This window comes from Pelophylax lessonae, assembly GCF_965119305.1.
Source record: "Pelophylax lessonae genome assembly, chromosome: 1".
Taxonomy (NCBI): Eukaryota; Metazoa; Chordata; class Amphibia; order Anura; family Ranidae; genus Pelophylax; species Pelophylax lessonae.
The window spans coordinates 137,413,761-137,440,800 of NC_138768.1; the positions used below are offsets into that span (position 1 = coordinate 137,413,761).

The 27,040-nt window shown below is 42.2% G+C and overlaps 1 protein-coding gene across 1 annotated transcript in view; it reads right to left on the minus strand.

The window, feature by feature from the left end:
- The window catches only part of FCHO2 (FCH and mu domain containing endocytic adaptor 2), a 316,629-nt gene that overhangs the window by 24,939 nt on the left and 264,650 nt on the right, over nucleotides 1–27,040 (minus strand). Inside the window, exons 17-21 of the mRNA XM_082267434.1 lie at nucleotides 25,734–25,849; nucleotides 24,353–24,476; nucleotides 19,832–19,943; nucleotides 19,531–19,686; nucleotides 15,979–16,111 (exon numbers count right to left, since the gene is read on the minus strand). Coding sequence (XP_082123560.1) covers nucleotides 15,979–16,111; nucleotides 19,531–19,686; nucleotides 19,832–19,943; nucleotides 24,353–24,476; nucleotides 25,734–25,849 — 641 coding nt within the window. The remainder of the gene's footprint in view (nucleotides 1–15,978; nucleotides 16,112–19,530; nucleotides 19,687–19,831; nucleotides 19,944–24,352; nucleotides 24,477–25,733; nucleotides 25,850–27,040) is intronic.

Below are 27,040 nucleotides of genomic sequence, written 5' to 3' on the forward strand. Positions count from 1 at the left end.
CCATTTTAGAATAGGGAAAAAGCCAGCCCTACTTCCTGTGCTTAGCTGGACACAGATAGAAGTCACAGGACTGCTATATACTGCTGAGCGAGATTGTATTTTGCAGTTTATATTTACTAAAATGATTGCATTTCAATGTTCTGTGTACTGTAGGAGACCAGATATAGTGAATGCAGGGTCCTGGGTTTAGTAACACTTTAACCCTCCTCTTATGTTAGGGTCAGAACCGACCCGTTTTCAGGTTTTGAATGTCTATAAGTATCACATAAATTTGTTTATTGCATCAAGATTTTTTTACTTTGTCGGGAACTTGTCAGGAACCTCTATTTAAACAATGTAATAGAAAAAGAATCCTTTTCACTAAATTATAAAATACTGTGGTGAAAATTAAGACGTTTATGGTGTTAGGGTCAATTCTGACCCAGTTATAATATTGGATTTTAGGACACTAATAAGTGCCAAAACTGAAATCATAAACACTCTCTCTGCTTAGTAACACTGACAGCCAATCCCCTCTCAACCCTGTGAGCTGTAGTTAGGGAGGGGCCTATCTCTTTTCCTGCTTGTCTGCTTCTCTAAATAAAGTAAAGAAACATAGGACAAATACATTTCAGAGTTGCTGACTTTATTTTACCATTTTTTAAATTTGAAAATGAGAGGTATGCTATCAAAAGGTCTAAGGGGTCACACCAAAAATATTAAAACCAATCTTTTAAGGATAAAGAAGCATAACAAGGTAACCAAGAGGTAAGAAACAAATTTGATGATAAATAATTATTCAGAGGGTATTTTATGGCTGATTTAAAACACGGGTCAAAACTGACCCGTTAACATCATGGATAGTAACAGAATTCTAACATAAGAGGAGGGTTAAGAATCGTTGATCATTTTTTTTTTACATAATTTAAAGTGTTACTAAACCCAGGAATCTGCATTCACTATATCTGAAAAGAAATGAAAACTCATTCAGCGCTACAATCAGCAAAATGGAATAAAAGCTGCTGGACACCGATAAAGGTCAAATCTATCAAAACCCAGAGAAAGCATAAAATACAAAAGGGGTGCAGCGCTACAATAGAAAATATATATAATGTAAAATATAAACTTAGACTGTATAATTGTGAAAAAGTCCTGACTGAACAATTAAATCACAAATACTGTGCAAGCATAGAATAAAGGTAAAGAAGAGTCCTTTAAATGCCACAAATCCAAGCCATAAGATTAAGGGAAACCCGTGCTGTGAAGGATGAAACTATTGCACCTCTTCATAAGTGACTCCATCACCAGAGTATGTGCTAGCCTCTCACCTCAATTCCCAGACCTCTAGGGTCATAGCGCAGTGTGTTTTCAAACACCTGATGGGCTCCCAATCTGCTCAGCTTTGCCTCCAACCTCCAACCTCAGACCGATCATAGAGTAAGAGATTCCATCATAGAGGAGGGAACAAAAGGACATCTAGTGCTCTCCGTATATTCGACAATTTATTAAATGATAAAAGGTATTGCACTTACAAACATGGCACTATCCCAGTGCATAACGAACAGCATATGTGTAAAACAGCACAGCCAGCTGACCGCTCGGTGTGCGATCCCTTCGGAGTGTCGCGGGTGACGTCACAGCTCCTCCCCCGTACGCGTTGCGTCAGTGGGCGTGACTTCTTCAGCGGGGTACGTGGAGGGCGGCACCCGCACGCTATTTATTGATGCTGCTAAGCAACCGGACCAATCATCCCAGGGCGGAACAGGAAACTCTCAGGTTTCCATTTTAGAATAGGGAAAAAGCCAGCCCTACTTCCTGGTGACTCCGGAGCTAACTAAAACTCTTATTTACAGACCGGAAACTGGGGAAAAGGCACGGATCAGTTCCTCTCTGCCTCTGTCAATGTAATTAAGAGCTAATAAATATACTATTGCACTTCGTGAATGCTAGGGGCACAGAACCTTTAACAGGACATAAAGTGACAATGCATAGTGCATAATATAATAATTTTAATTTTCTAAAGGTAAAATTACCTAAAAATTTCCAAAAAAACTCTTTTTTTAAAAAACTCTTTTTTTAAAAAAACTTCCTTTAAAAATCTTTTTGAAAAAATGACAAATGTCAAGTAAGATAGTAAATACAATTCTAAAATCTTCTCATAAAAGCTAAAAAGGACATGTAACCGCGATGCTCCGTATGGATCTTACAAACACATATATATATAAAAAACATAACAGAAAAAACATCTAAAAATCAACAATTATCATCTATTGGAAATAAAACAATTCAGATCAAATTCTACATTTAACCCCCCTGGTACTAAAACTTTAGTCTGGTAAATCCAGAATGATTCTCTTCGGCTTAGTTGCCTAGTAAAGTTACCTCCCCTCCAATGTCTGGTAGTTTTCTCAATCCCCCAAAACTTTAATCCAGTGGGGTCACAGTGATGGTATCTTTTAAAGTGTTTGGGGACATTGTGCTTATCCTTTCCCTGTCTAATTCTGTTCATATGCTCTCCTACTCGAACATGCAATGCCCTCGTGGTTCTGCCCACGTATTGATATCCGCATTTACATTCGAGCATATAAACTACACCTTTGGTCTCACATGTAATGAAATCCCTCAAAACATGCACTTCCTGTGTGGCTGTAGCTAAAAATTCCTTCCTTCTTTTGGTATTACCTTTTGAGGTTTTGCATGCAGCACACCTTCCACAGGCGTAAAAACCTTTCATAGATGGAAAGAGCCTATTATCAGATTTAATGGGGGGATCCAGAACCCCTGGTGCCAACCGATCTCTCAGGGTTGGTGCCCTTCGGTAGACAAATTTAGGTTTTGATGGAAGGGTCGGGCCCAATACCCTGTCTTGTTGTAGGATGGGCCAATACTTGGCTACAATATTTTCAAACTTCTTGTACTGGACATTATAGTCCAGCACAAAGCAAAATTCATTACTGGTAGCCATTTTTTTAGAGGGCATAAGAGTTGTTTCTCGTTCGATCTCACTCACTCTAGACAGTTCCAAAAGAAGGAAGGAATTTTTAGCTACAGCCACACAGGAAGTGCATGTTTTGAGGGATTTCATTACATGTGAGACCAAAGGTGTAGTTTATATGCTCGAATGTAAATGCGGATATCAATACGTGGGCAGAACCACGAGGGCATTGCATGTTCGAGTAGGAGAGCATATGAACAGAATTAGACAGGGAAAGGATAAGCACAATGTCCCCAAACACTTTAAAAGATACCATCACTGTGACCCCACTGGATTAAAGTTTTGGGGGATTGAGAAAACTACCAGACATTGGAGGGGAGGTAACTTTACTAGGCAACTAAGCCGAAGAGAATCATTCTGGATTTACCAGACTAAAGTTTTAGTACCAGGGGGGTTAAATGTAGAATTTGATCTGAATTGTTTTATTTCCAATAGATGATAATTGTTGATTTTTAGATGTTTTTTCTGTTATGTTTTTTATATATATATATGTGTTTGTAAGATCCATACGGAGCATCGCGGTTACACGTCCTTTTTAGCTTTTATGAGAAGATTTTAGAATTGTATTTACTATCTTACTTGACATTTGTCATTTTTTCAAAAAGATTTTTAAAGGAAGTTTTTTAAAAAAAGAGTTTTTTAAAAAAATAGTTTTTTTGGAAATTTTTAGGTAATTTTACCTTTAGAAAATTAAAATTATTATATTATGCACTATGCATTGTCACTTTATGTCCTGTTAAAGGTTCTGTGCCCCTAGCATTCACGAAGTGCAATAGTATATTTATTAGCTCTTAATTACATTGACAGAGGCAGAGAGGAACTGATCCGTGCCTTTTCCCCAGTTTCCGGTCTGTAAATAAGAGTTTTAGTTAGCTCCGGAGTCACCAGGAAGTAGGGCTGGCTTTTTCCCTATTCTAAAATGGAAACCTGAGAGTTTCCTGTTCCGCCCTGGGATGATTGGTCCGGTTGCTTAGCAGCATCAATAAATAGCGTGCGGGTGCCGCCCTCCACGTACCCCGCTGAAGAAGTCACGCCCACTGACGCAACGCGTACGGGGGAGGAGCTGTGACGTCACCCGCGACGTTCCGAAGGGATCGCACACCGAGCGGTCAGCTGGCTGTGCTGTTTTACACATATGCTGTTCGTTATGCACTGGGATAGTGCCATGTTTGTAAGTGCAATACCTTTTATCATTTAATAAATTGTCGAATATACGGAGAGCACTAGATGTCCTTTTGTTCCCTCCTCTATGATGGAATCTCTTACTCTATGATCAGTCTGAGGTTGGAGGCAAAGCTGAGCAGATTGGGAGCCCATCAGGTGTTTGAAAACACACTGCGCTATGACCCTAGAGGTCTGGGAATTGAGGTGAGAGGCTAGCACATACTCTGGTGATGGAGTCACTTATGAAGAGGTGCAATAGTTTCATCCTTCACAGCACGGGTTTCCCTTAATCTTATGGCTTGGATTTGTGGCATTTAAAGGACTCTTCTTTACCTTTATTCTATGCTTGCACAGTATTTGTGATTTAATTGTTCAGTCAGGACTTTTTCACAATTATACAGTCTGAGTTTATATTTTACATTATATATATTTTCTATTGTAGCGCTGCACCCCTTTTGTATTTTATGCTTTCTCTGGGTTTTGATAGATTTGACCTTTATCGGTGTCCAGCAGCTTTTATTCCATTTTGCTGATTGTAGCGCTGAATGAGTTTTCATTTCTTTTCAGATATAGTGAATGCAGATTCCTGGGTTTAGTAACACTTTAAATTATGTAAAAAAAAAATGATCAACGATTCTTAACCCTCCTCTTATGTTAGAATTCTGTTACTATCCATGATGTTAACGGGTCAGTTTTGACCCGTGTTTTAAATCAGCCATAAAATACCCTCTGAATAATTATTTATCATCAAATTTGTTTCTTACCTCTTGGTTACCTTGTTATGCTTCTTTATCCTTAAAAGATTGGTTTTAATATTTTTGGTGTGACCCCTTAGACCTTTTGATAGCATACCTCTCATTTTCAAATTTAAAAAATGGTAAAATAAAGTCAGCAACTCTGAAATGTATTTGTCCTATGTTTCTTTACTTTATTTAGAGAAGCAGACAAGCAGGAAAAGAGATAGGCCCCTCCCTAACTACAGCTCACAGGGTTGAGAGGGGATTGGCTGTCAGTGTTACTAAGCAGAGAGAGTGTTTATGATTTCAGTTTTGGCACTTATTAGTGTCCTAAAATCCAATATTATAACTGGGTCAGAATTGACCCTAACACCATAAACGTCTTAATTTTCACCACAGTATTTTATAATTTAGTGAAAAGGATTCTTTTTCTATTACATTGTTTAAATAGAGGTTCCTGACAAGTTCCCGACAAAGTAAAAAAATCTTGATGCAATAAACAAATTTATGTGATACTTATAGACATTCAAAACCTGAAAACGGGTCGGTTCTGACCCTAACATAAGAGGAGGGTTAAAGTGTTACTAAACCCAGGACCCTGCATTCACTATATCTGGTCTCCTACAGTACACAGAACATTGAAATGCAATCATTTTAGTAAATATAAACTGCAAAATACAATCTCGCTCAGCAGTATATAGCAGTCCTGTGACTTCTATCTGTGTCCAGCTAAGCACTGGTTAAAGCTTGAAGGAGAAGTTTTTATTCTCCTCTCACTGTCCTAGAAGGATGCATGACCCCTGACCCTGTCTGGACAGTGCGGATTGTCCCCATGCTGATCACATGCACCACCTCCCCCCCCACCAAAAAAAAAAAAATCTCTCTAGCAATATGCACCAAACTGAGCATGTGCAGAGTGCCCCTAAGGTTCTGTGCTATCAGGAGATGGATGGGGGACAGTGGAAGAACAGGAGGCTCAGAGAAGACAGGATCAAACTGCCTTTTTACACAATGCAGAGGGTTAACCCCTACGGTTCCACAGTGAGTAGAACAAGCATGCTTTACTGCATATACAGACTGATTTTACTGCTGTAGGTTTAGTAACACTTTAATTTGCTTCTTTTTCCTTGGGTAACAGACTGTAGACAATCTATTTCCTTTGTTATATGCCAATAATATACACATTAAAGGATAAGCTCACCTTTTGTAACATGTTAGACCCATATTCAGGGAGTAACGATACAAAATGGACCGGTCCTGCACCTCCCCAATCTGACAACCAGTGGGGAACTGTGGAGCTTTGCAGTAGTTCATTCTCCCTTCCTCTCAGATTGTATCTGCTTGCCCGTACGGGATGTATGGGCACCCAGATACACTGACAGTGCTGCTGGAGACCAGCATGGCACCATCTGCAGATTGCTGCTGCAATGCTTTGCAGGCTCCAAAAAATAAATGCACATTTTTCTACCTGCAAAAAATGTGCATTTTTTTTTTTTTTCTAAAAAGTGAACTTGTTTAAACATTGAATGCTAGGTAGGCAAAATATGGCGGTATGGCATCACTCTGACAGAGGATCGGAGGAAGAATGTCTTGCAGTGTATTTTTCTCTTTACTATTTTTTTTTTTGTGCCAAAGCCTTTTGCATGTGTGCAGTGTTGTGCAGACTCCTAGTACACAGAAAGAAAGAAAAAGAAAGCAAAGACTACACACCACTGAATGTACAGTCAAAGCAGGAACAATTAATCTGTCTCAACAAAAAATACTGTGATGGTATTTCTTTTGGCGAGGCGGCCACCACGATACACATTAAATGTCCCACCAGCTCAGCTTTACCATTCTCATACATTGACAGATCTGGGGAAGCACCACCTCTTCAAAATCACAAACATTCTATTTTGCCTTTATTAAGGGTATACAGCTTTGAAGAGATGTTTCCCCTTGAATGGCTTGCAAAGGAGGTGCTTATAACGTGCCGGTTCAATAGACCAAAACTTTAACCACATAGACGTCCTCATGTTTACCGACAGAAGACTCATGCAGAAAATGAGAGGAGGGACTTTTAACTATTTTAAATGCCCAATGATCAGATTGCATAGAAAGCAACATGACTATAAATGAAAGTATAGGTAGTGACAAAATATGGTCTAATAAGAGTAGGAAGAAAGGAGTAGTGAAATGTTTATATAACCATAAAGATAACCCAGGTGCTTCATACTGCATTGTAATGATCTCAAGTATTATGGAGGTAGGCTATCAGGTTTTCCATACTTATTAGGAGGCATATCTTGGTGATGTAGTCCTTGAATTGAGGGTCAATGGAGGACCTCCATCGCCTAAGGATTATGGTGCCCATAGCAAACATTAAGTGTAGTTTTATGTGTGGACAGCTGCCCCATATATGTAGCATGCTGCCCAATGAGGCATTACAGTGCCAACAGGTATGGGGAGTTCGCAAAATGCTATGCATGTGGGTTTTTATACCAACAAATCAATATTTCACATTCCTTCTGTAATAGATCTATTTAGGTTATGGGTAAGAGTACATGCAAACTGGGCAAGGGATTGGGAGTTCTCAGAGTGTTTGGATGCCTCCTGGTGCGAGGGAGCCTGGTGAATAGGATAGGGCTCAGACAATGATCACTAAAGAAATGTGGGGCTCTCGCAGTCCAACTTGGTTACCCATGATCTGGCCCCATGAATGAGGGGATCTTCAAAGACAATTAAGTGGGGGAACCAGGCGAGAGAATTTGGGAGAAACTGGAGCCAGCACTTTGGTAAACACCCTTGGAGCCGAAGCGAGACCGAAAGGTAACGCCACAAACTGATAGTGTTCCTCCGCGATAGCGAGTCGGAGGTACCTCTGATGACCCTCGAAAATGGGGATGTGTAGATACGCATCCTTCAGGTCGATAGAGGCCAGGAACTCGCCTGGACTCAGGAAGGCTACCACCGAGCGGAGCAATTCCATGCGGAACTTCCGAACGTGTACAAAGCGGTTCAGAGCTTTTAAGTCCAGAATAGGACGCACCTTGCCCTCCTTTCTGGGAACGGTGAAAAGATTTGAGTAAAACCCCCGAAATCTGTCCCGATGAGGCATGGGACAACCACCCCCTGGGCGAGGAGATCTTGCACCGCCTGATGCAGGTCCTGTAACCGCCCTGGGGTCAAATGAAGATTTGAGGGAAAGAATCTGTCCGCTGGCCGCGAAAGGAATTCGATCTTGTAACCCGATCTAATGATTTCCTGAACCCACCTGTCCGGAATTCGGAGCAGCCAAGGTTGGAGGAAACTGCGCAAACTTCCCCCCACCCCTGAAACGGGTGAGGGCGCCCCATAAGGCAGAGGCGGACTGGGCCGCCGCACCAGCTTGGCCGAATTTTGGTTTCCCCGCCCAGGGCTTTCTCTGGCCACCCTGGCCCTTGAAGGGTTTCCCCTTGTTCTGTGCCTTGAAGGCACGAAAGGACCCCTGATTTGGTTTAAAGGAGGGGCCCCACTTACCGCGGAAAAACTTGCCTTTAGGATTCTGGGGCAGCAGAGTGCTCTTGCCCCCAGTGACCCCTTTTACCAATTCATCCAGGGATTCCCCAAACAGGCAAGACCCCGCATAGGGGATGTCAGCCACCGTTTTTCTCGAAGTCTGGTCAGCCGACCAGCTTTTCAACCATATCAGGCGACGGTTAATCACTGCGACACTGGACAGGCGTGCAGCTAATGGGGCCTCATTCAAGACCGCATCACACAAATACATGACTCCTTGATAGATCTGGTCCACCATTGCCACGGTAGTAGGAGGAGCGGAATCCGCCATGAGGGTGCATTTTAGCACCTTGGTCCAGTCCGCCACAGCCTGATCCGCCATGACAGAAAATAGGCTTTAGCAGAGAACCCGCCACCACGTAGGCATGGCGGGCAAGGGATTCCATTCTCCTATCCATAGGATCCCTTAACACCGGAGAATCTTTGGTGGGTACCAGAGTGGCCTTGTTAAATCTGGCCACAGTGTGATCCACCTGAGGGGCCACACACCAGCGCGAATCCGTAGGAGACGCAAAGGGATAAAGGAGTTGAAACCTCTTAGGCACCTCAAAGGTGCGTTTCAAATGACGCCATTGATCATTCACAGTAGCGTGAAACTCAGCGGAGCAAGGGAACACCTGCACCGCCTTGCGGGTCCTGTGTGTACCAAAAGAGGACACAATGCCCGGAGGATTGGGCTCATCCTCTAAATGTAGGGTTTCTTTAATGGCAAGAATTAGCGCATCCATAGCTGCGCGGTCCTCGGCCGTCCCAGGGGGGGAATCATCCACCCCTGCACCCTCCGCCTCCCCCTCAGACTGAGAAGAGCAAGACCCTTCAAGGGGTACGCCACCTACGGCAACCATATCAGATTCAGAATCAGAAGACATGGAAAAACTAGGCCTTTTTCGGGCAGCACGTTCCGTCATCAGAATCTCCACTTTGGACACCAAAGTCGCCACTGCAGCAGACAAAGTAGACAGAGCCGAGGATTCAGAGGAATCTGAATCCCCCACCAGGGCTGTGGGAAATTTGCTGTCCTGAAATTCCATATAAAAAAAGGTTTTTTCTTTTTTTTTTAAAGGTACTGGCCCTTTAAGCGCGCCGCGGACCCCCGCAGCACACCTCTACAATGACTGTGAAAACACAGACCCCTAATCAGGATAAACTGATAGCCAGAAGGATTGCACAAGTAAAAGGACAGCAGACAGACCCCCACAAGTGTTACCACCGCAGCTGAACTCTCCTGAGTAAAAGGAGGAAGTGATGTCACCACAAGAAGCTAAACTGAGGCTTCAGGCTAAGGAAAAATGGTTGCCAATAGAAAGTAATGGGAGGCTTCGGTAAAATGGCCGCCGACTTGATCGGAATGAACGATTAGCCACACACAAGATGGCGCCAAAAACACACCACATACATGCTGTATAAGTGCTCATAGTGAAGCCAGACATGCTGCCCACACCTAAAATGGCAGACCGGCGGTGTTTAACCCGGCAGCGGTCGCCACACGTGTCTGTACCTCCAAAAGCACCCTAAAGTGACACAGGCGAGAGACCCCCAGAAACCCACACAGCGCACCGACTGTGAGAGAAAACCCCCGCAGGGACCGGGATCAGGGAGCCCAAAAACGCACAGACATGAGGGGATAACACAGACACACAGGACTGCCAGCCCCAGACAGAGGCCCCACACAGAATGTACTTACCTGTACTCAATGGCGTGGGGTGCCTCACATTGCATGGGAAACCGCCCAGCCTCAGATGGCAGGGGTGCCGTCAGCCAAAAAACGCAGGACGCTAACAGTACACGGAGAACCGTGAATGAGACGTCCGAGTGAGGTAGCCACCTCACAGGCTGCATCCCTGAGGACAGGGATGGGTAGTTTGCAAGGCCAGGGCGAACACATAGCCTGCTAAACGCTCGATGGCGGGCTGGGATTCCATCTGGCCCTCTGTCCTGGAGAACCAGGACAACCAGTCCGACTCCCAGCTCCGCAAACGCCGTCTTCATCCGAAGATCCGACTAACTAACGCTGACAAAATAAACAGCTAGTAATGCAAAGAAAAAACACATTTGCAGTAAATAAAATCATAAAATAGAAGAAGAAGGCTGAGACTGTAGCCCCAGCACAGGGAAGCATATCTTACTCCTTAACTAGGCAGAAGACAAACTGAGTTGGGATGGCTGATTGCAGGGGGGTATTGGACCAGTGGAACAGCCCCCATAGGTGTGTCTATGTAAATGCTTTGTTTTTAACAAGTCTTATGCCTAGTTACTCCTGTGGAGATGAAGTCAATACCCCATTGGTGAAGACTGTATGAGTGGGCGGCGACTGTCGGAGGACATAAGAGAAACATATATTAGCCTCTGTCAAATACCAATCTTAAAGACTGCCATCCTTCCCAACCAAGAGTGAAAGAATTAGGAGCAGGCCTCTGAAGACCGAAAGGTAGTGTAACATAAAAGTATGAGCAGGGTCTGTAGGAATGTAGATTACCAAGTATATGAAAGTTCCAGCTTGCCAGCTTAGGGAGTATTGACTTGCATTGGGTAGGGAGATATCAATTACCTCTGACTTAGAATAGTTAAGCTATAAATGACTTGCTTTGACCAAAAAAACCTGGAAGCAACATGTTTTCTATGCAGAGCTGCACCAGATTCTAAGTGTTCCAATTTTCTTGAAAAAGCTATCAAATGTTCTCAAATTCTCTACATGGCATCCTTCATTCCGAACATTAAATACACAACACTTTATTATTTAGCTTTTTCTCCAGTCTTTATGGTCAGGGAGGTCACCCTCATGAGTGGAATGGAGCCACATTTTTTTAAGCAAAAGTCCAGACTTTCACACTACGTCAACTGCCAATATCTCTGGATCTTTTAATTTTTTTGACATGGTTTTTACTTAATTTTGCTTATGCACTCTAAATTGCTCGGCCTTATATCAGGTATAGTTTAATAGCTTTCCATTCACAATTTGTATAATAGTGTTCCTCAACACGATGTCCCTTGCTGAAGGAACATGAATATACATTCCACCGTGGAATGTAGGAGCTTGCAGCAGCATGGGCTGCTTGTTCCCGGACCACACTGTTTGTCCCTGATCATGTGATCACCATAACAGCCATCTATAGAAAGTCAGGTAAACCTGTAAACAGAGGAAACCTTCAGGTTTAGCGCCCAAGGTGCTCAAATGGTATAGAGTTCAAAACTTACAGCAAGCAGTGAGTTGGTCCTGTTCTTATCAGATGAGGCTGCCCATGTGCAGCTTTCCTCTCTAAGCTAGAATGGAAAAGCCTTCTACATGTAAGCCTGCTGGTGTCTCAGTGGACTTGAAGTGCAGTTCTTATTCCATTCAGTACCCTACATGAAAGTCTGTTACCAATATGTTTCCGTGCAACATAAGGGTTTGTGTAACTCACTTATCTCTGTTAGACTATAACTGCAACCATACATTTACATGAAAACCAGCATCATGTATATAATGCACATCGCCCAGCCCTGTAATCAGTATGCTTATTTGTTCACGTTAGTCATGCACAAAAGGTAAATAAACCAACTCAACAAAAAAAATACACAAATTTCATGACTTCCTACAAAATAATTCCCTGCCACCTGGATCCTGAAGTAGCCATCTTCACTTCAGAAACACAAGTGAGCTCTCTTCATAATCATGCCACCAGCTATCAGTATAAACATTTTACTGATCATGACAGTTGCTGCTACATTCCTTTAATCCAAAAGTAAAGTATGAACTTCAGCTAACAAGTCACCCACATCCAGTAAATTAGATACAGACACCCTGCCTTCCAACAAAGAAACACAGCCAGTCTAAACCCTCAGTGTGCACGTTACAAACTTTACCTATGCCGTGAGACATCACAGCGAACAAACACTGAAAATAACCCTGCAAACAGTACTAACATTTTAGCTTTAGGGCCTTGTCACACCAGAACTTCTGTTGCTGGCAACAAATCATTAAAGGGTAAGTTCACCTTTACAGAAAATCTGTAAGGTGCACTTACACTGGACCCCCTCCTCATTCTCCCTGGTCCGGCTGTACCAGATTCCTGTGATCCCCCGCTTTACTGGTCTGGGTGATGGTGAACTTACACTTTAAAGTAGAACTAAGGTCCCGCTGTCAAAAACTGTGTGCAGGCAGGCTCTTTATTGCAGAAGAGTCATCCACGGTCTCCTCGCTTGTAATAAAAAGAAACCTAACTGCCTGTTTGCAGTCTGCTTTAGAATGTACACTGAGCTGCGCAAGCGCAGTTCAGTTTACATTCTAGCACAGCACCTGTGTACTGGAAAGACTGCACTCATGCGCATGAGTGACATCAACCCCTAGCACCCAATGAAGGTAGCTAAAGACTGGTGCTTAGCATAAGATGTCAGCAAGGGATGCAGACCATTGAAGGAAAGGTAAGTTTAGCTACTTGAGTCCACTCTACCTTAGCTTATGCTGTTGCTTTCTAACAAAAAAAAAAAATCAGATCTGTAACCTATTTTGACATGAAAAGCATCTAATGATAGACCTGTTTTCGTCAGCACACTGCAACTAGTTTCAAATTTGCATTCTCCCCCTGGAAGCAGGAAGTTACTGTAGTAGGCACAGCTGCTACAGTAATCTCCACTAGCTTCCAGGTTCCATGCCAAGTGACTGCCCTGCTGCTCACTGAATACAAGAGACTGCCCAAATGGTACTGGCACCAACCAACAGAGAACACTTCACTTTTTCTTAACTAATGCAAACCTTTCTCTGATAGGATAAGGTATGGCATATGCATAGATACACATTGGTTCAAGCTGGACCAAAGTAACTATCCAAAACTATTCATACCTGGAATTTGTCTTTAAGCATTCTTAAGGCAATACCAGCATGACCAAATACTTCCCTAATTTACATTGCTGCTCAATAGTTTTTCTACACGTTGGAAAAGCTGTATGCATGGCATATTTAGAGATTCCAATAGTAGTGCTCACTATTAAATCTCCATAGCTTGTTCTGAAAGGATTAGTCCTCACTATTATGTCAAATCTGGCCACCTTTTGAGGTTTATTTGTTTTGTTTTTGAGTTTTAGTTGGTACATTTGAAGGGTGAAGTTAACCACTTGCCTACTGGGCACTTACACCCCCTTCCTATCCAGGCCAATTTTCAGCTTTCAGCGCTGTCACGTTTTGAATGAAAATTGCGCGGTCATGCTACACTGTACCCATATGAAATTTTTAGCATTTTTTTCACACAAATAGAGCTTTCTTTTGGTGGTATTTAATCACCTCTGGCTTTTTTATTTCTTACAAAAAAAAAGAAAAATGACAGAAAATTTTGAAAAAAAAAAAGTTTTCTTATTTTCTGTGAGTAAATTTTGAAAATAAATAAATGTTTCTCCTTCACTGATGTGCGCTTATGAGGCAGCACTGATGGGCACTGATAGGCTGTACTGATGGGCACTGATGAGGTGGCACTTATGGGCACTGATGAGGTGGCACTTATGGGCACTGATGAGGTGGCAATGTTGAGGAGGTACTAATATGCCGCACTGATGCGCACTGATAGGCGGCACTGATGAGCACTGAGAGGTGGCACTGCTGGGCACTGAGAGGTGGCACTGCTGGGCACTGAGAGGCGGCACTGATGGGTGACACTGATGGATACTGACGGGTGGCACTGATCAGCACTTATGGGCAGCACCATCAGTGCCCACACTCAGTGCCCATAGTGCTGCCAGTCAGTGCCCATCAGTGCCTAGATGAGCAGGCACTGATGGGCACTGACTGGCAGCACTATGGGCACTGATGGGGGGCACTGATGGCGGGCACTGTGGGCAGTTGTGGCATTATTTCCCCTCTTCTGTAATCAGGGCACTGGTGATCAGTGCCCTGATTACATTCCTCTGTGTCCCCTTACCGGTGTTCGGGCTCTCCTCTTCCTCACACTGCAGTCTCCGTGTGAGGAAGAGAGCTGGCGATGAGAGATGATCTCATATGTTTACATATGAGATCATCTCTCATTGCATGGCCCGATCACGTGGTAAATGGAGCGCGTGGGGAGCCTGTCACTGGGAGGCCGTTTAAAGACGGCCTCCTAGAAATTTGAGTCCGCACTGTGGCCGTACTTCGGCTATAGCGCAGATCTGAAGAAGTTAAAATTCAGGTAAGGGTGCTGTTAACTGCTTTACCACCGCCCGCCGTAGATGTACGGCGCTAGCTCTTGGGAGTCTCGGGGGCGAGTGCGAGCTGCCGGTGGTGCGCTCCTGCCCCCGCTCGTCAGCGGGGAAGCCGATGCGTGTCAGGCGACTCCGATTGCCGTCTGACATCCGCAATCGTTCCCTGCTGAGAGAGAAGGCCAGTCGGCTGTTGTAAAGACAGCCAACCGTCCTTCTCCCTGGGATGATCACAGAGCCCATGTGATCCTGCTATACAGGATCACTTGTCTCTATGGTCATCTCAGAAGCCTTGCCCCCCCCCCCCCAAAGTTAGAATCACTCCCCTAGGGTCACATTTAACCCCTTGATCACCCACAGGGTTAACCCCTTCCCTGCCAATGGCATTATTACAGTAACAGTGCATATTTTTAGCACTGATTACTGTAGTAATGTCACTAATCCCCCCAAAAGTGTCAAAAATATTAGTTGGGGGTCCGATCTGTCCGCCGCAATGTCGCACTCCCGCAAAAAATCAAAAATCGCAGATCGCGGCCATTACTAGTAAAAAACAAAAAAATTACATAAATCTTTCCGGTAGTTAGTAGACGCAATAACTTTTGCGCAAACCAATCAAAATACACTTATTGCGATTTTTTTTACCAAAAATATGTAGCAGAAAATTGGCCTAAAATAATAAAAAATTTAGATTTTTACATTTTTTTTTTGCGAATGTCATATAGCAGAATGTGAAAAATATACATATTTTTTTCAAAATTGTCACTCTTTTTTTGTTTTTAGCGCAAGACATAAAAATCGCACAGGTGATCAAATACCACCAAAAGAAAGCTCTATTTGTGGGGAAAAAAGGACTTAAATTTCCTTTGGGTACAGCGTCGCACAACCGCGCAATTGTCAAAGTAACGCAGTGCCGAATCGCAAAATAGGGCCTGCTCAGGAAGGGGATAAAATCTTCTATGGTTAAAGAACACTATCATTTAGATCTATCGGTGTCCTTTTAAATTGTAGGGTCTGACAGCACATCCAGAAAAATATTTTTGAAATCTCGTCTGCTCCAGCAAACTCTAGGAGGGTGGCTACATTTGCTCTATATGGCCACACTGTATGTAGGAAAGTAGCTACCCTCCTTGACGTGCTGCAGTATAGTATATTTTTGTTTTTGGGTTTGATACCGTTTAAACTTCATAGATCAAGTACAATACATATACCCCCATATTCTCTTTCTTCACAGCATGAGGTCTAATATTAGAATATAATAGCATTTCCTCCACATCGAACAATTTTTGCAACAGACAGGGGATAAACCACTGCTCATCAGAAAAAATCCTGGCGACTACAACCAGAACACCATGCCCTTTTCATCTATATATGTGCATCCCTATTATTTTGACAAAGAATGGATAAGAAATCAATGCGCCCTACCTGGTATTTTAAGATGTCCACATTATAATAAGAGGCAGATGGGTTCTGCTCAGAAGATTTCTTGAGGTAGGCAGTGACTGCTTGCATATTCATCCAGAAGTCTTTACAGTTGTTATCGCTCTGGGAAGGATCACTGTAAATAGGAGAGAATCAAAATTAAAGGTCCAGAAAGGAAACAAGGTAAAATTTATAATGAATTCCAAACATAAATCTAAAAACCTAAAATACGCTGTGCATGTAAGATCACACATCATTTGCAATAAATGTACCCCCAAGTCAAAACTCCAGACATTTAAAGTGTCATTAAACCCAGAGCCACTGCTAGACATCCACGAACATTTAGTATAGCAAGAAAAGCTACTGTATGCTCAACATAGTAAATAATTACCTCCAAATATACCTCAAGTCTTTGGAAGTCAGGTGACATTTATTTCTATGCCACACACTGCATTGTGCGATTGATGTGGAAAGGAAACCTCTGAGTCTTTCTTTGCACGTCACTGCAGGAGGCTTTCTGTGTTTCTCCTGACCACCCAGTGCTGCCCCATTCCCTAAGTTTAAAGTGGAACCTCACTCTCCCAATCAACACTGATTAGTTTTATTCCTCATGCTGCTACCATTAGCAAAATAGATAGGAAAGTACATTATCTCAGAAAAGTGAATACACCCCTCCCATTTTTGTAAATATTTTATTATATCTTTTCATGTGACAACTCTAAATAAATGGCTCTTTGCTACAATATAAAGTAGTGAGTGCACAGCTTGTATAACCGTGCAAATTTGCTGTCCCCTCAAAATAACTCATTATTTTGAGGGGACAGCAAATTTACACTCACAGTCATTAATGTCTAAACCGCTGGCAACAAAATGAGTACACCCCTAAGTGAAAATGTCCAAATTAAGCCCAAAGTGTCAATATTATGTGGGCCACTATTATTTTCCAGCACTGCCTTAACCCTCTTAGGCAGGGGTCTTCAAACTACGGCCCTCCAGCTGTTGTGGAACTACACATCCCATGAGGCATTGTAAAACTCTGACATTCACAGACATGACTAAGCATGATGGGAATTGTAGTTCCTGAACAACTGGAGGGCCATAGTTTGAAGACCCTTGCTCTTAGGCATGGAGTTCACCAGAGCTTCACAGGTTGCCACTGGAGTCCTCTTCCACTCCTCCATGAGGACATCACAGAGCTGGTGGATGTTAGAGACCTTGTGCTCCTCCACCTTCCGCTTTAGGATGCCCCACAGATGCTCAATAGGGTTTAGGTCGAGACATGCTTGGCCAGTCCATCACCTTTACCCTCAGCTTCTTTAGCAAGGCAGAGGTTGTCTTGAGGGTGTGTTTGGGGTCAATATGTTATAATACTGCCCTGTGGCCCAGTCTCCAAAGGGAGGGGATCATGCTCTGCTTCAGTATGTCACAGTACATGTTGGCATTCATGGTTCCACCAATGAACTGTAACTCCCCAGTGCGGCAGCACTCATGCAGCCCCAGACCATGACACTCCCTTTGGGGAATGTCCCTTCACTCACAGCTTCACACAGCCCAATTGACCATCCTTTCGGCTATTATAAATTACCTAGATCAGTCCATCCCGTCACCTCACTTTGACAAGGCACGAAGGCATGAAACATGTCGTCATGGTGACAGAACCGCTCTCTTTCCGGCTTGCTGTTCACCACCAGTGGTTGTACGCCTAAGCCAGTCTCCCGAATGCAGGTGATTGACGTCATCACCTGCACCTCCACCAGTTCCATCGGGCCCCATCCTGGTGTATGCTGTCAGTTCCATCCAAGGATCACACGCCACCCTGGATGATACTACAGCTGACGTGTTTGTTTCCACGGCTTTCTGTGTGATCTGGCAGCTGAAGGGCAAGTAGACAGGCTCAGCCTGGCATTCCATCTGATTGTGACCCATTGCCGAATTTAACCCTCGATGGTTGCTTTTACTGAACCATAAACTGTTTTTTAACTTTGACCTTTTCCCACATGTGGAGTGTTTTATACTCAGAATTCAATCAAGTATTCACTTATGCTATCCCATTTACATATACTCTGTTTGATAGCCTTAACCAGAAGCGTCCCTACTTTCCCAGTTGCCATACTGTTCTGAGTAGAACCTGTCCTGTTAAACCGCTGTATGGTCTTGGCCCCCGTGCTGCAGTTGTTTCAGGGTCTTAGCAATCTTCTTATAGCCTTGGCCATCTTTATGTAGAGCAACAATTCTTTTTTTGAGATCCTCAGAGAGTTCTTTGCCATGAGGTGCCATGTTGAACTTCCAGTGATCAGTATGAGAGAGTGAGAGAGATAACACCAAATTTAACACACCTGCTCCCCATTTACAACTGAGACCTTGTAACACTGAGTCACATGACACAGGGAAAGAAAAATGGCTAATCGGGCCCAATTTGGAAATTTTCACTTAGGGGTGTACTCACTTTTGTTGCCAGCGGTTTAGACATTAATGGCTGTGTGTTGAGTTATTTTGAGGGGGGCAGCAAATTTACACTGTTATACAAGCTGTACACTCACTACTTTACATTGTATCAAAGTGTCATTTCTTCAGTGTTGTCACATGAAAAGATATAATAAAATATTTACAAAAATGTGAGGGGTGTACTCAATTATTTGAGATACTGTATATCATATTTACTTTATGTAAACTTTTTTTTATATATATTTCTTCAGTTACTTCCAGGTTTCTTGCCTAGGAAAATTATGTCATACATCCCAGGGGGCGGTGCCACCAGATGACATGGCCAGATGGCCCCACCCCTTAGCTATTTAAGAAATGTCAGGTGGCGGAGCAGGCAGACGGGTGGGAGCCTTCGGCGCGAGCGGAGTTGTTTTTATTTTTTTTCTGGGTCGGCGGTGTCGGCAGGCTTCTTAATTGACAATAGATCTACACCGGGGGACATTGTTTTATTTTTATTATAGGAATTGTCATGCTCGGATAAGGGTCTGGTATGAATTTTAGACCCTTTTGACTCATTGGTTGTTAAGGATGCTCCCTTACAACCAGCTAAAATTCACACTGTACTAATGTGCCGCAACCGTATGCCAGTGCGATGGCCACGGCCAGAAATGCTAGGGGGTTGTTTTTCAAAGTGATTACTCAACAAAAAACACAGAGACATGGATGAATGGGGGGAAGTTTGTTTTGAATATTGAAAATTAAATTAATAGTGTTCTTGGTGCTCAGATGCAGTGATGATCTGCTTTAAAAGAGACCTGCTAGGACAGAAACACTGCAGTAATCAATGCCAATTTACTTTTAAAAGTGCATGTTCCAGGGCTTTCTTCCCTATACTCTACCATTTATCAAATCACCAACCTGAAACAAGCATGCAGGATCAGGAGTTCTGATTTTACTGGCTACATGTGGTTCTAGTTTAAATACTAAATTTATTCAAGCTTAGGGTGTAAACAGAAAAGTGTCTTCTGCAGTAAGACCTAAACAGACAGCACAAAACAGTTATGGTAATGAATGGATTAAAAATAATCACATATATACTGTGTGGATTGTGATGGAATTCTTAATACATACCTGTATAAAAGTTGAGTATTTGGTAGAATTTGCTCAAGCTTGCTGGTGTTTTTTAACTTGAAGCAAAGCACTGCTGGAGATGGGTTACTTGTGAACACTTTAATAATTCCACTCGGAAATGACACTGTCATATCCCCAGTAACCTTGACAATACATCTGTAGAGAAACAAAAGGTAATATATGCAAGAAAATTATAAATATTTTTTTAATCACAATATCGCAGTGTGAACAAAACATACCTTTAATGTAGAATAATCTAGAATGTAGAATAATAAATAATTAAACCTTGAAAATGACTTACTTTGCTGGGTCTGCTCCTTTGAAGTAGGCGTTAACAGACTCTGAAAGCGCTACAGCAACAGGTAGAGTGTCCTGGGATCCTAAGGTAACTGGGCTGGGCCCACGGGATATACCTAAAGCAAGTGAAAAAAGTTCTGTGTGAATGGAAATGTCAGGACAGTGTAACCTAAAACTACACAGCATCAGATCACCAAGAAGTGATAAGTCAAGTTACAGTAGATAACTGTGGGTTGAATTCAACTGACCTCTTACCACACTTCCAAAGAAAATGCTTCATTATTGCTATTATAAGTGGATCCAACAAATTATGTTCAATGGATGTAGCATTATGTAGCATGTGCTGTGCCAGGAATATTTCACTGTTGGAGTACCTAAAAAGAACGTTGTGACCAAGCAGCATCCACAGTGACATGCCTCCATCCCAAATTTGCATACAAACAGAACTATAATGGTTATGAGACTTTAAATGAGGCAGGTCACGTTTTCAGAAATAATACATAAAGTACATATTATTTTCTAATTTATTATAAAATCATTGTAAACATTCCATATTCATGAAGTTCATAATAACAATTTCCAATTGCAACAACAGCTGACATAATTGACGCAGGTGGAAAAACAGAATAGCTTGGCCTCCGAAGACTCTACGGGTTTCGTGGATCAATGTCCACTTAGTTACATAGTTACATAGTTAGTGAGGTTGAAAAAAGACAACAGTCCATCCAGTTCAACCTATGATGTGTGTGTGTGTGTGTGTGTTTGCTTTTAACCGTACATTGTATACCCCTGTATGTTGTGGTCTCTAAGGTGACCATCTAACAGTTTTTTGAAACTATCAATGCTCCCTGCTGATACGACTGCTTGTGGAAGAGAATTCCACATCCTTACCGCTCTTACAGTGAAGAACCCCTTACGCATTTTAAGGTTAAACCGCCTTTCCTCTAGTTTTAGTGAGTGGCCACACGTCTTATTGTATTCCCTTACTCTGAATAGTTTGTTCCTTATGCCAGGGTCGCCAGTACAATATTTGTACATTGATATCATATCCCCCCTCAATCGTCTCTTCTCCAGAGAGAATAGGTTCAGTGCTTGTAGCCTTTCCTCATAGCTGATGTCCTCCATTCCCCTAATTATTTTTGTTGCCCTTCTCTGGACTCTTTCCAATTCCAGCACATCCTTCCTGAGGACCGGTGCCCAGAACTGGACAGCATACTCCAGATGTGGCCGGGCCAGAGTCTTGTAGAGAGGGAGAATAATCTCTTTATTTCTGGAGTGAATCCCCTTTTTTATACATCCCAGTATTCCATTGGCTTTGCTTGCAGCGGCTTGGCATTGCTTGTCACTGCCATGCCTGTTGTCTACCAGTACCCCCAAGTCTTTTTCCATCTTAGACTCACCCAGAGGTTCCCCCCCCCCTAGTGGGTAGCTTGCTTTCTGGTTTTTGGCCCCCAAGTGCATTACTTTACATTTTTCAACATTAAACCTCATCTGCCATGTAGTTGCCCACCCCGTTATTTTGTTCAGGTCTGCTTGTAAGGTTTCCACATCCTGCATAGAAGATATTGGCTTCATCAGGAGTGTGATGCAAGGTATCTATAAATTTAAGTAAGCATAAGAAAACATATATGTATAAGAACTGGTAATAAATAGCTCCCTGGAAAAGGGGGGGGGGGGATTGCCACTTAAATTTCCCCCTTTTTTTTCTCCCCCCCTTTTCCAGGGAACTATTTATTACCATTTCTTTTACATATAATCTTAGGATGCCAAGATCTTCTGTTTTTTACACATGTGTCAATCCTGTATCTATATGAATATACTATTATGTACCAGTTCAACATGAATTCTTTTATCAACTATGAATTTTTTACATGTCGGCTCTTCTCATCAGATGTGCTTATTGCAATCGGAGATTGTTATTATGTACTTGATGATTATAGATTGTTTACAATGATTTTATAATAAATTTGAAAATATTATGTACTTTATGTATTATTTCTGAAAAAGTGACCTGCCTCATTTAAAGTCTCATGACCATTATAGTTCTGTTTGTATGCACATTAGGGATGGCGGCATGTCCCGGTGGATACTGCAGGGTCACAAATTTCTTCTCAAGTATAAATATTTGGGAGGAAGAAACCCCAGTCCCCAGTGATAGATCGCACCACTATTATATACTAGACACAATATCTACATTCTGGTCATATTATTAGCAGATCTTACTCCTTTACTATTAATGTACATTGTGAAACTTTTTCTTACATAGTTTTTACATACATGTTGCTTTTTTCTTCTCTTGTCATCTAGTAGTGAGCCCAGAAAGTGGGTGGGTGGTGCTGGACCTTTGTTTATCTCCGGGGTTGTGATGCACGACGTGACGCCTCCTCCTTAGTCCCGCCTTTGGCTTCACTGGACTGTTGGGGGGGTATGTCTAGCTGCACATCAGCGCCACGTTTGTTCACCCAGCTCATGGTGTCCTATGGCGCTGTGATGCAAGGGTGTTCCTTGTCCATCTGATGCCGAGGGAGGAGGGGGTGTGGGGTGGACCCACTTCCAGCGCACGCCAGGATGTGAGGGTTTTTATGACCGCCTCCCCTCCATGTGCTCGCCATTTGCCAGATGCTGGCGGGGACCCACTCTGGGTTTCGGGGCTATTAAGCTGGGGCTGGGTAAGAGACCATTGTAGAATCCTAGGAGGGCTAGTCACTTACTGGGATCACATTCTTCATCATGGAATTAATACACGTATGGATCTTAGGGGGTTTTTTACTCACTTATCCTCATACTCTATTGGTCTATTTTTTGAGCACCATTTGCTTTTATATTTTTTCACTTGGTGCACGATTAGGGTATTTCATCCTTTCTTTCTGTTATCATCTCATTTTGTTCAATCCCCTCTATTACTTTCTTGGTCTCAAGAGGTTTTGCTGCTTATCCCTTCAATACTTTGGAGCTTTCCCTTGATCTGTTGGACACATCACCTATATACTATGATCAACACTATTGATTCTACACTCTAGATTATTTTATATATACACACATATGATATTTCACAGGTATGTGTGCAACCAGGGTGCATATGTCCATGCAGAGCAAAGCAACATGTTCACTTTATTTTGTGCTCTTCCCCAGCCTTCCAAATGATGGCACTCACTGACCAAAATGATTAATCATTGTGATAAGATACTCAATTTTGAGTCTAGGTTATTGAGTTTTTTTTTTCAACACTTTTTATATTAAAAAGAGGCAAAATAAAACCAGGGAAATGTGAAGGAAGCCTAAACCTCCCCCAAGTAGGTCCAAAGTAGACTGCAATATGTTTAAATCCATCCACTGGCTTCCACTCACCCAACAAAGCAAATACAAAAGACTAACATCATTTTACAAAGCCATCCACAATTTACTCCCCAGCTACATCACTAGCCTAGTCTCTAAATACCAACCTAATCGCTCTCTTCATTCCTCTCAAAACCTCCTGCTCTCTAGCTCCCTTGTCACCTCCTCCTATGCTTGCCTCCGGGACTTTTCCAGAGCCTCTCCAGTTTTATGGAACTCCTTACCTCAATCTGTCCGGTTATCTCCTACTCTATTAGCTTTTACACGATCCCTGAAAACCCTCCTCTTTAGAGAAGCCTATCCTACCCACCCCTAACAACTGTACTTCCAATTTTTCCATCAGCTCATCCCCAACAGTTATTGCCTTTTGTTTCACTTGACCCTCCCTTCTAGATTGCAAGCTCTAACAAGCAGGGCCCTCTGATTCCTCCTTTATTGAATTGTATTGTAACTGTATTGTCTTCCCTCATAAGTGCTGCGCAAACTGTTGGCGCTATATAAATCCTGTATAATAATAATAATATTAATAAATAAACCAAACTGACAAAACCTATTATTCTATAGGCTTACTTTGATTATTATATGCTCAAGCATGCAGTTCCCATTGGCATGTATTCTGCTCAGAATTGATTTGATTGATTGCTGAATATGTCTGTATTTAGGATCCCTACATTCACTTTTGGGGTCTCTATGGAGCTCAAGTAAAGCCACTACGACGTGTGTGCGCTCCTCTGAGGGATTGCAGATATATGTGAAGTTGTTTTTGTGCAGAGAAAAAAATTATTAAAAGGTATTTAAAAAGAGAACCTTATTTTTATGAAGGGTTTATGATTATTTTTACATGCAATATATTATATTTTACTGACTCATTTATTTGTTTTTTAACCCCAACCAGAATACCGTTGGATGTTTCTGTGCAATGTTGGTGTGAGCCAGTACAGCAGTTTGTATTACTTTTTATAATAATAATTTTTTCAGTATATATTACTGTACTGTATTCCTCTATGTTTCTGTTTATTATTATATATATTACTTTTTTTTTTTTTTAAATCCTAATTTAATGTTACCATGCTATTGTAATGAATAATGCTGCACACTTCTGGAACAGGAACAGGAAGCGTTTCCATGGTTATGAAATGATGTAAGAAAAAGTCTTGACAGGTACATGACAGATGCACATAGCACTTACCAAAAGTAGGAGTATTTGCTGCACTAATTGAAGCAGATGAGGATATTGAAGAAGAGCTTTCCGCACGAGGCAAAGAAGCAGAGGAAGGGGGGCTAGATGTCACAGGAGGGCTGAACGGTCGCGGCTTGAAAGGAAGCAGAAATAAAACTAATGAAATACTAAAAAAGCACTTATCTGAGTTAATCTGGTAAACCTTTTTCTAAGAAATAATCCCAGACAAATCTAGAAAACCAATTTTTAGCTTACCTTAAAACTTTTTTTAAGAAATGTAAGGGAAACCAAAAATAACATAAAAATACTTTGGGATGATTTAGGGGGGGGGGGGGGGAAGCAGGAACAGAGAATACATATGCAAACATCAATGATTCAGTCATATTCAGACACATGATGTAGGAGCAAAAGCATAATTTATGGGTTTTTTTGATGACCAAATTTGTTCGCAAGGTGACCATACCGGCGCCCCAATCTTTACAAAAACCAAGAAACACACCAAAAATGCGACATTTAAAGCATACTATTATGCTACTGTAATTTGCAAATGTTTAATGTAACTTACTGAAACATTTTGTAAAATAGTTTAAGGGCTTTTTCACACGGACGTTCCGTATGTCCGTAAATCACCCCATCCGTTTGCGGGTGAAATACGGACATAATGAATGCCTATGAGATTGCGGATGTCAGCGGATGACCATCCGCTGACATGCGATTTTCGTCCTTTCAGTTCTGTTCCGTTTTTTGGAACGGAACAGAACCCTATTTTTCTTCCGTTTAAAAAACAGAACGGATGCAAAATCGGATGTCAGCGGTGTCATGCGCTGACATCCGCAATGCCCATAGACATACATTATGTCCCTATATCATCCGCAAACGGATGGGATGATATGCGGACATACGGACCGGATGACACAAGTGTCCGCGAAAAAAAAAGTGCCGGAGCGGATCACAATACGGTCCGCTCCGTGTGAAAGAGCCCTAAGTGGAACTAAACTCACCGATTTTACAGTTTCTGAAAACGGGTAGATTCGCACACCATCTGCTAAGTTGTTATGCAGTGGCTGGTGTAAATGTACCCTTGCAATTACTAGTGTTTTAATGTAAGCTCTTAACCAAACTATCAAGCAATCAAATGACCGGGGTCATAGATGATCACATGTGCAGGACCACGCCAATTGCTGATCAAACAGTTGGGGACCCCTGCTATAGACAGACAGATGTCACCCTGACCAGAGGGTGACACCTGATTTACTATGATGAACGACCACTATTTCTAACATGAATTAGAGTCCTTTCTTTATTCACCTAGTCTAAGACGACACATCATACTAGATTACCAATTAATATTTCTGCAGTATTATTGTATCAGGTTTCTAATAATACTTACTACTTCATTTATTCCACTGAGTTTGGTTGAGGGAAGCTTTGGTCTTGATGGAGGTCGCGGAGGGGGTACAATTGTGCCTACCGAGAGTGGTGTGGTTGGTCGTGCAGGTGGTGACACTGTTAGAAAAAACATGTTTTAGCAACAATTCAATATCAATAGTGATAAAGAATGTGTAGCTCCTACTCTGGAAGGACCCCAAGGTACAGTATGTTCTTTAAAAGCAAAATAAATAAACTGTCCAATTAAAGCTTCAATCGTACATTAGATGGAAAATGCTTATTGTTCAAATATATGCTTGCCAACAAAAAAAATATATATATATATATGCTTGCCAAGATGCCACATTGCTTTTTGAGCAGACTGCGACTACATGTTCCCTTAGTTGGTCCTAACCAGCTGGCACAAACTACCACCCGCCCCCCCAATCCATCCTCATCCTGAACAGCCAATCAGGATATCAGGATTAACCTATGCGGTCCAGTAGGAGGGAAGGAAGTGAGTCACATGCTCCCTACGGACAGATGTACCAGGAATTCCTGAAAGAAGGGATAAGGTATAGTGAAAGAATGGTAAGTATATGTAGCTGGGGAGGGGAGCAGTTAAAGTGTTACTAAACCCAGGAGCCTGCATTCACTATATGTGGTCTCCTACAGTACACAGAACATGGAAATGCAAGTATTTTAGTAAATGTAAACTGCTGAATACCTTTTCTTATCAGCAGTATATAGCAATCTTGTGACTTCTATCAATGTCTGGTCAAGGCCCCTGTCACACTTGTGAAACTTGTCCTGTGACGCGGGACTGCAAAGTTGCATGACAAGTCATACTCAATGATTTCCAATGAGTACCATTCATATCTGTGCGACTTCAAGTTGCAACGACTTCAAAGTAGTCCTTGCACTACTTTGGTCCAACTTTGGTGCATTTTGAGGTCCTTAGACCTCAAGATTACACAGCAATTGCTTCAAGTCCAGTCAAAATTGCACGACTTTTAGGTCACATGTGTGAAAGGGGCCTAAAGCTTGTAGGAGGAGCTTTCATTCTCCCCTGATTGTCCTATAAGGTTGCAGGACCCCTGACTGGCCCTGTGCTGACCAACTGCACCCTCCCAAGAAAAATAAAAAAACTCTCTAGCAATACAGACCAAACTGAGCATGTGCAGAGTTCCTCCTAGGGCTTTGTTCTATCAGCAGATGGATTGGGGACAACAAAAAGAAGGGTAGGATTAGAAAAGACAGGATCAAACAGCCTTTTTACATATTGCAGAGGATTAACCCCTTTGGTTCCACAGTGAATATAACAAGCAT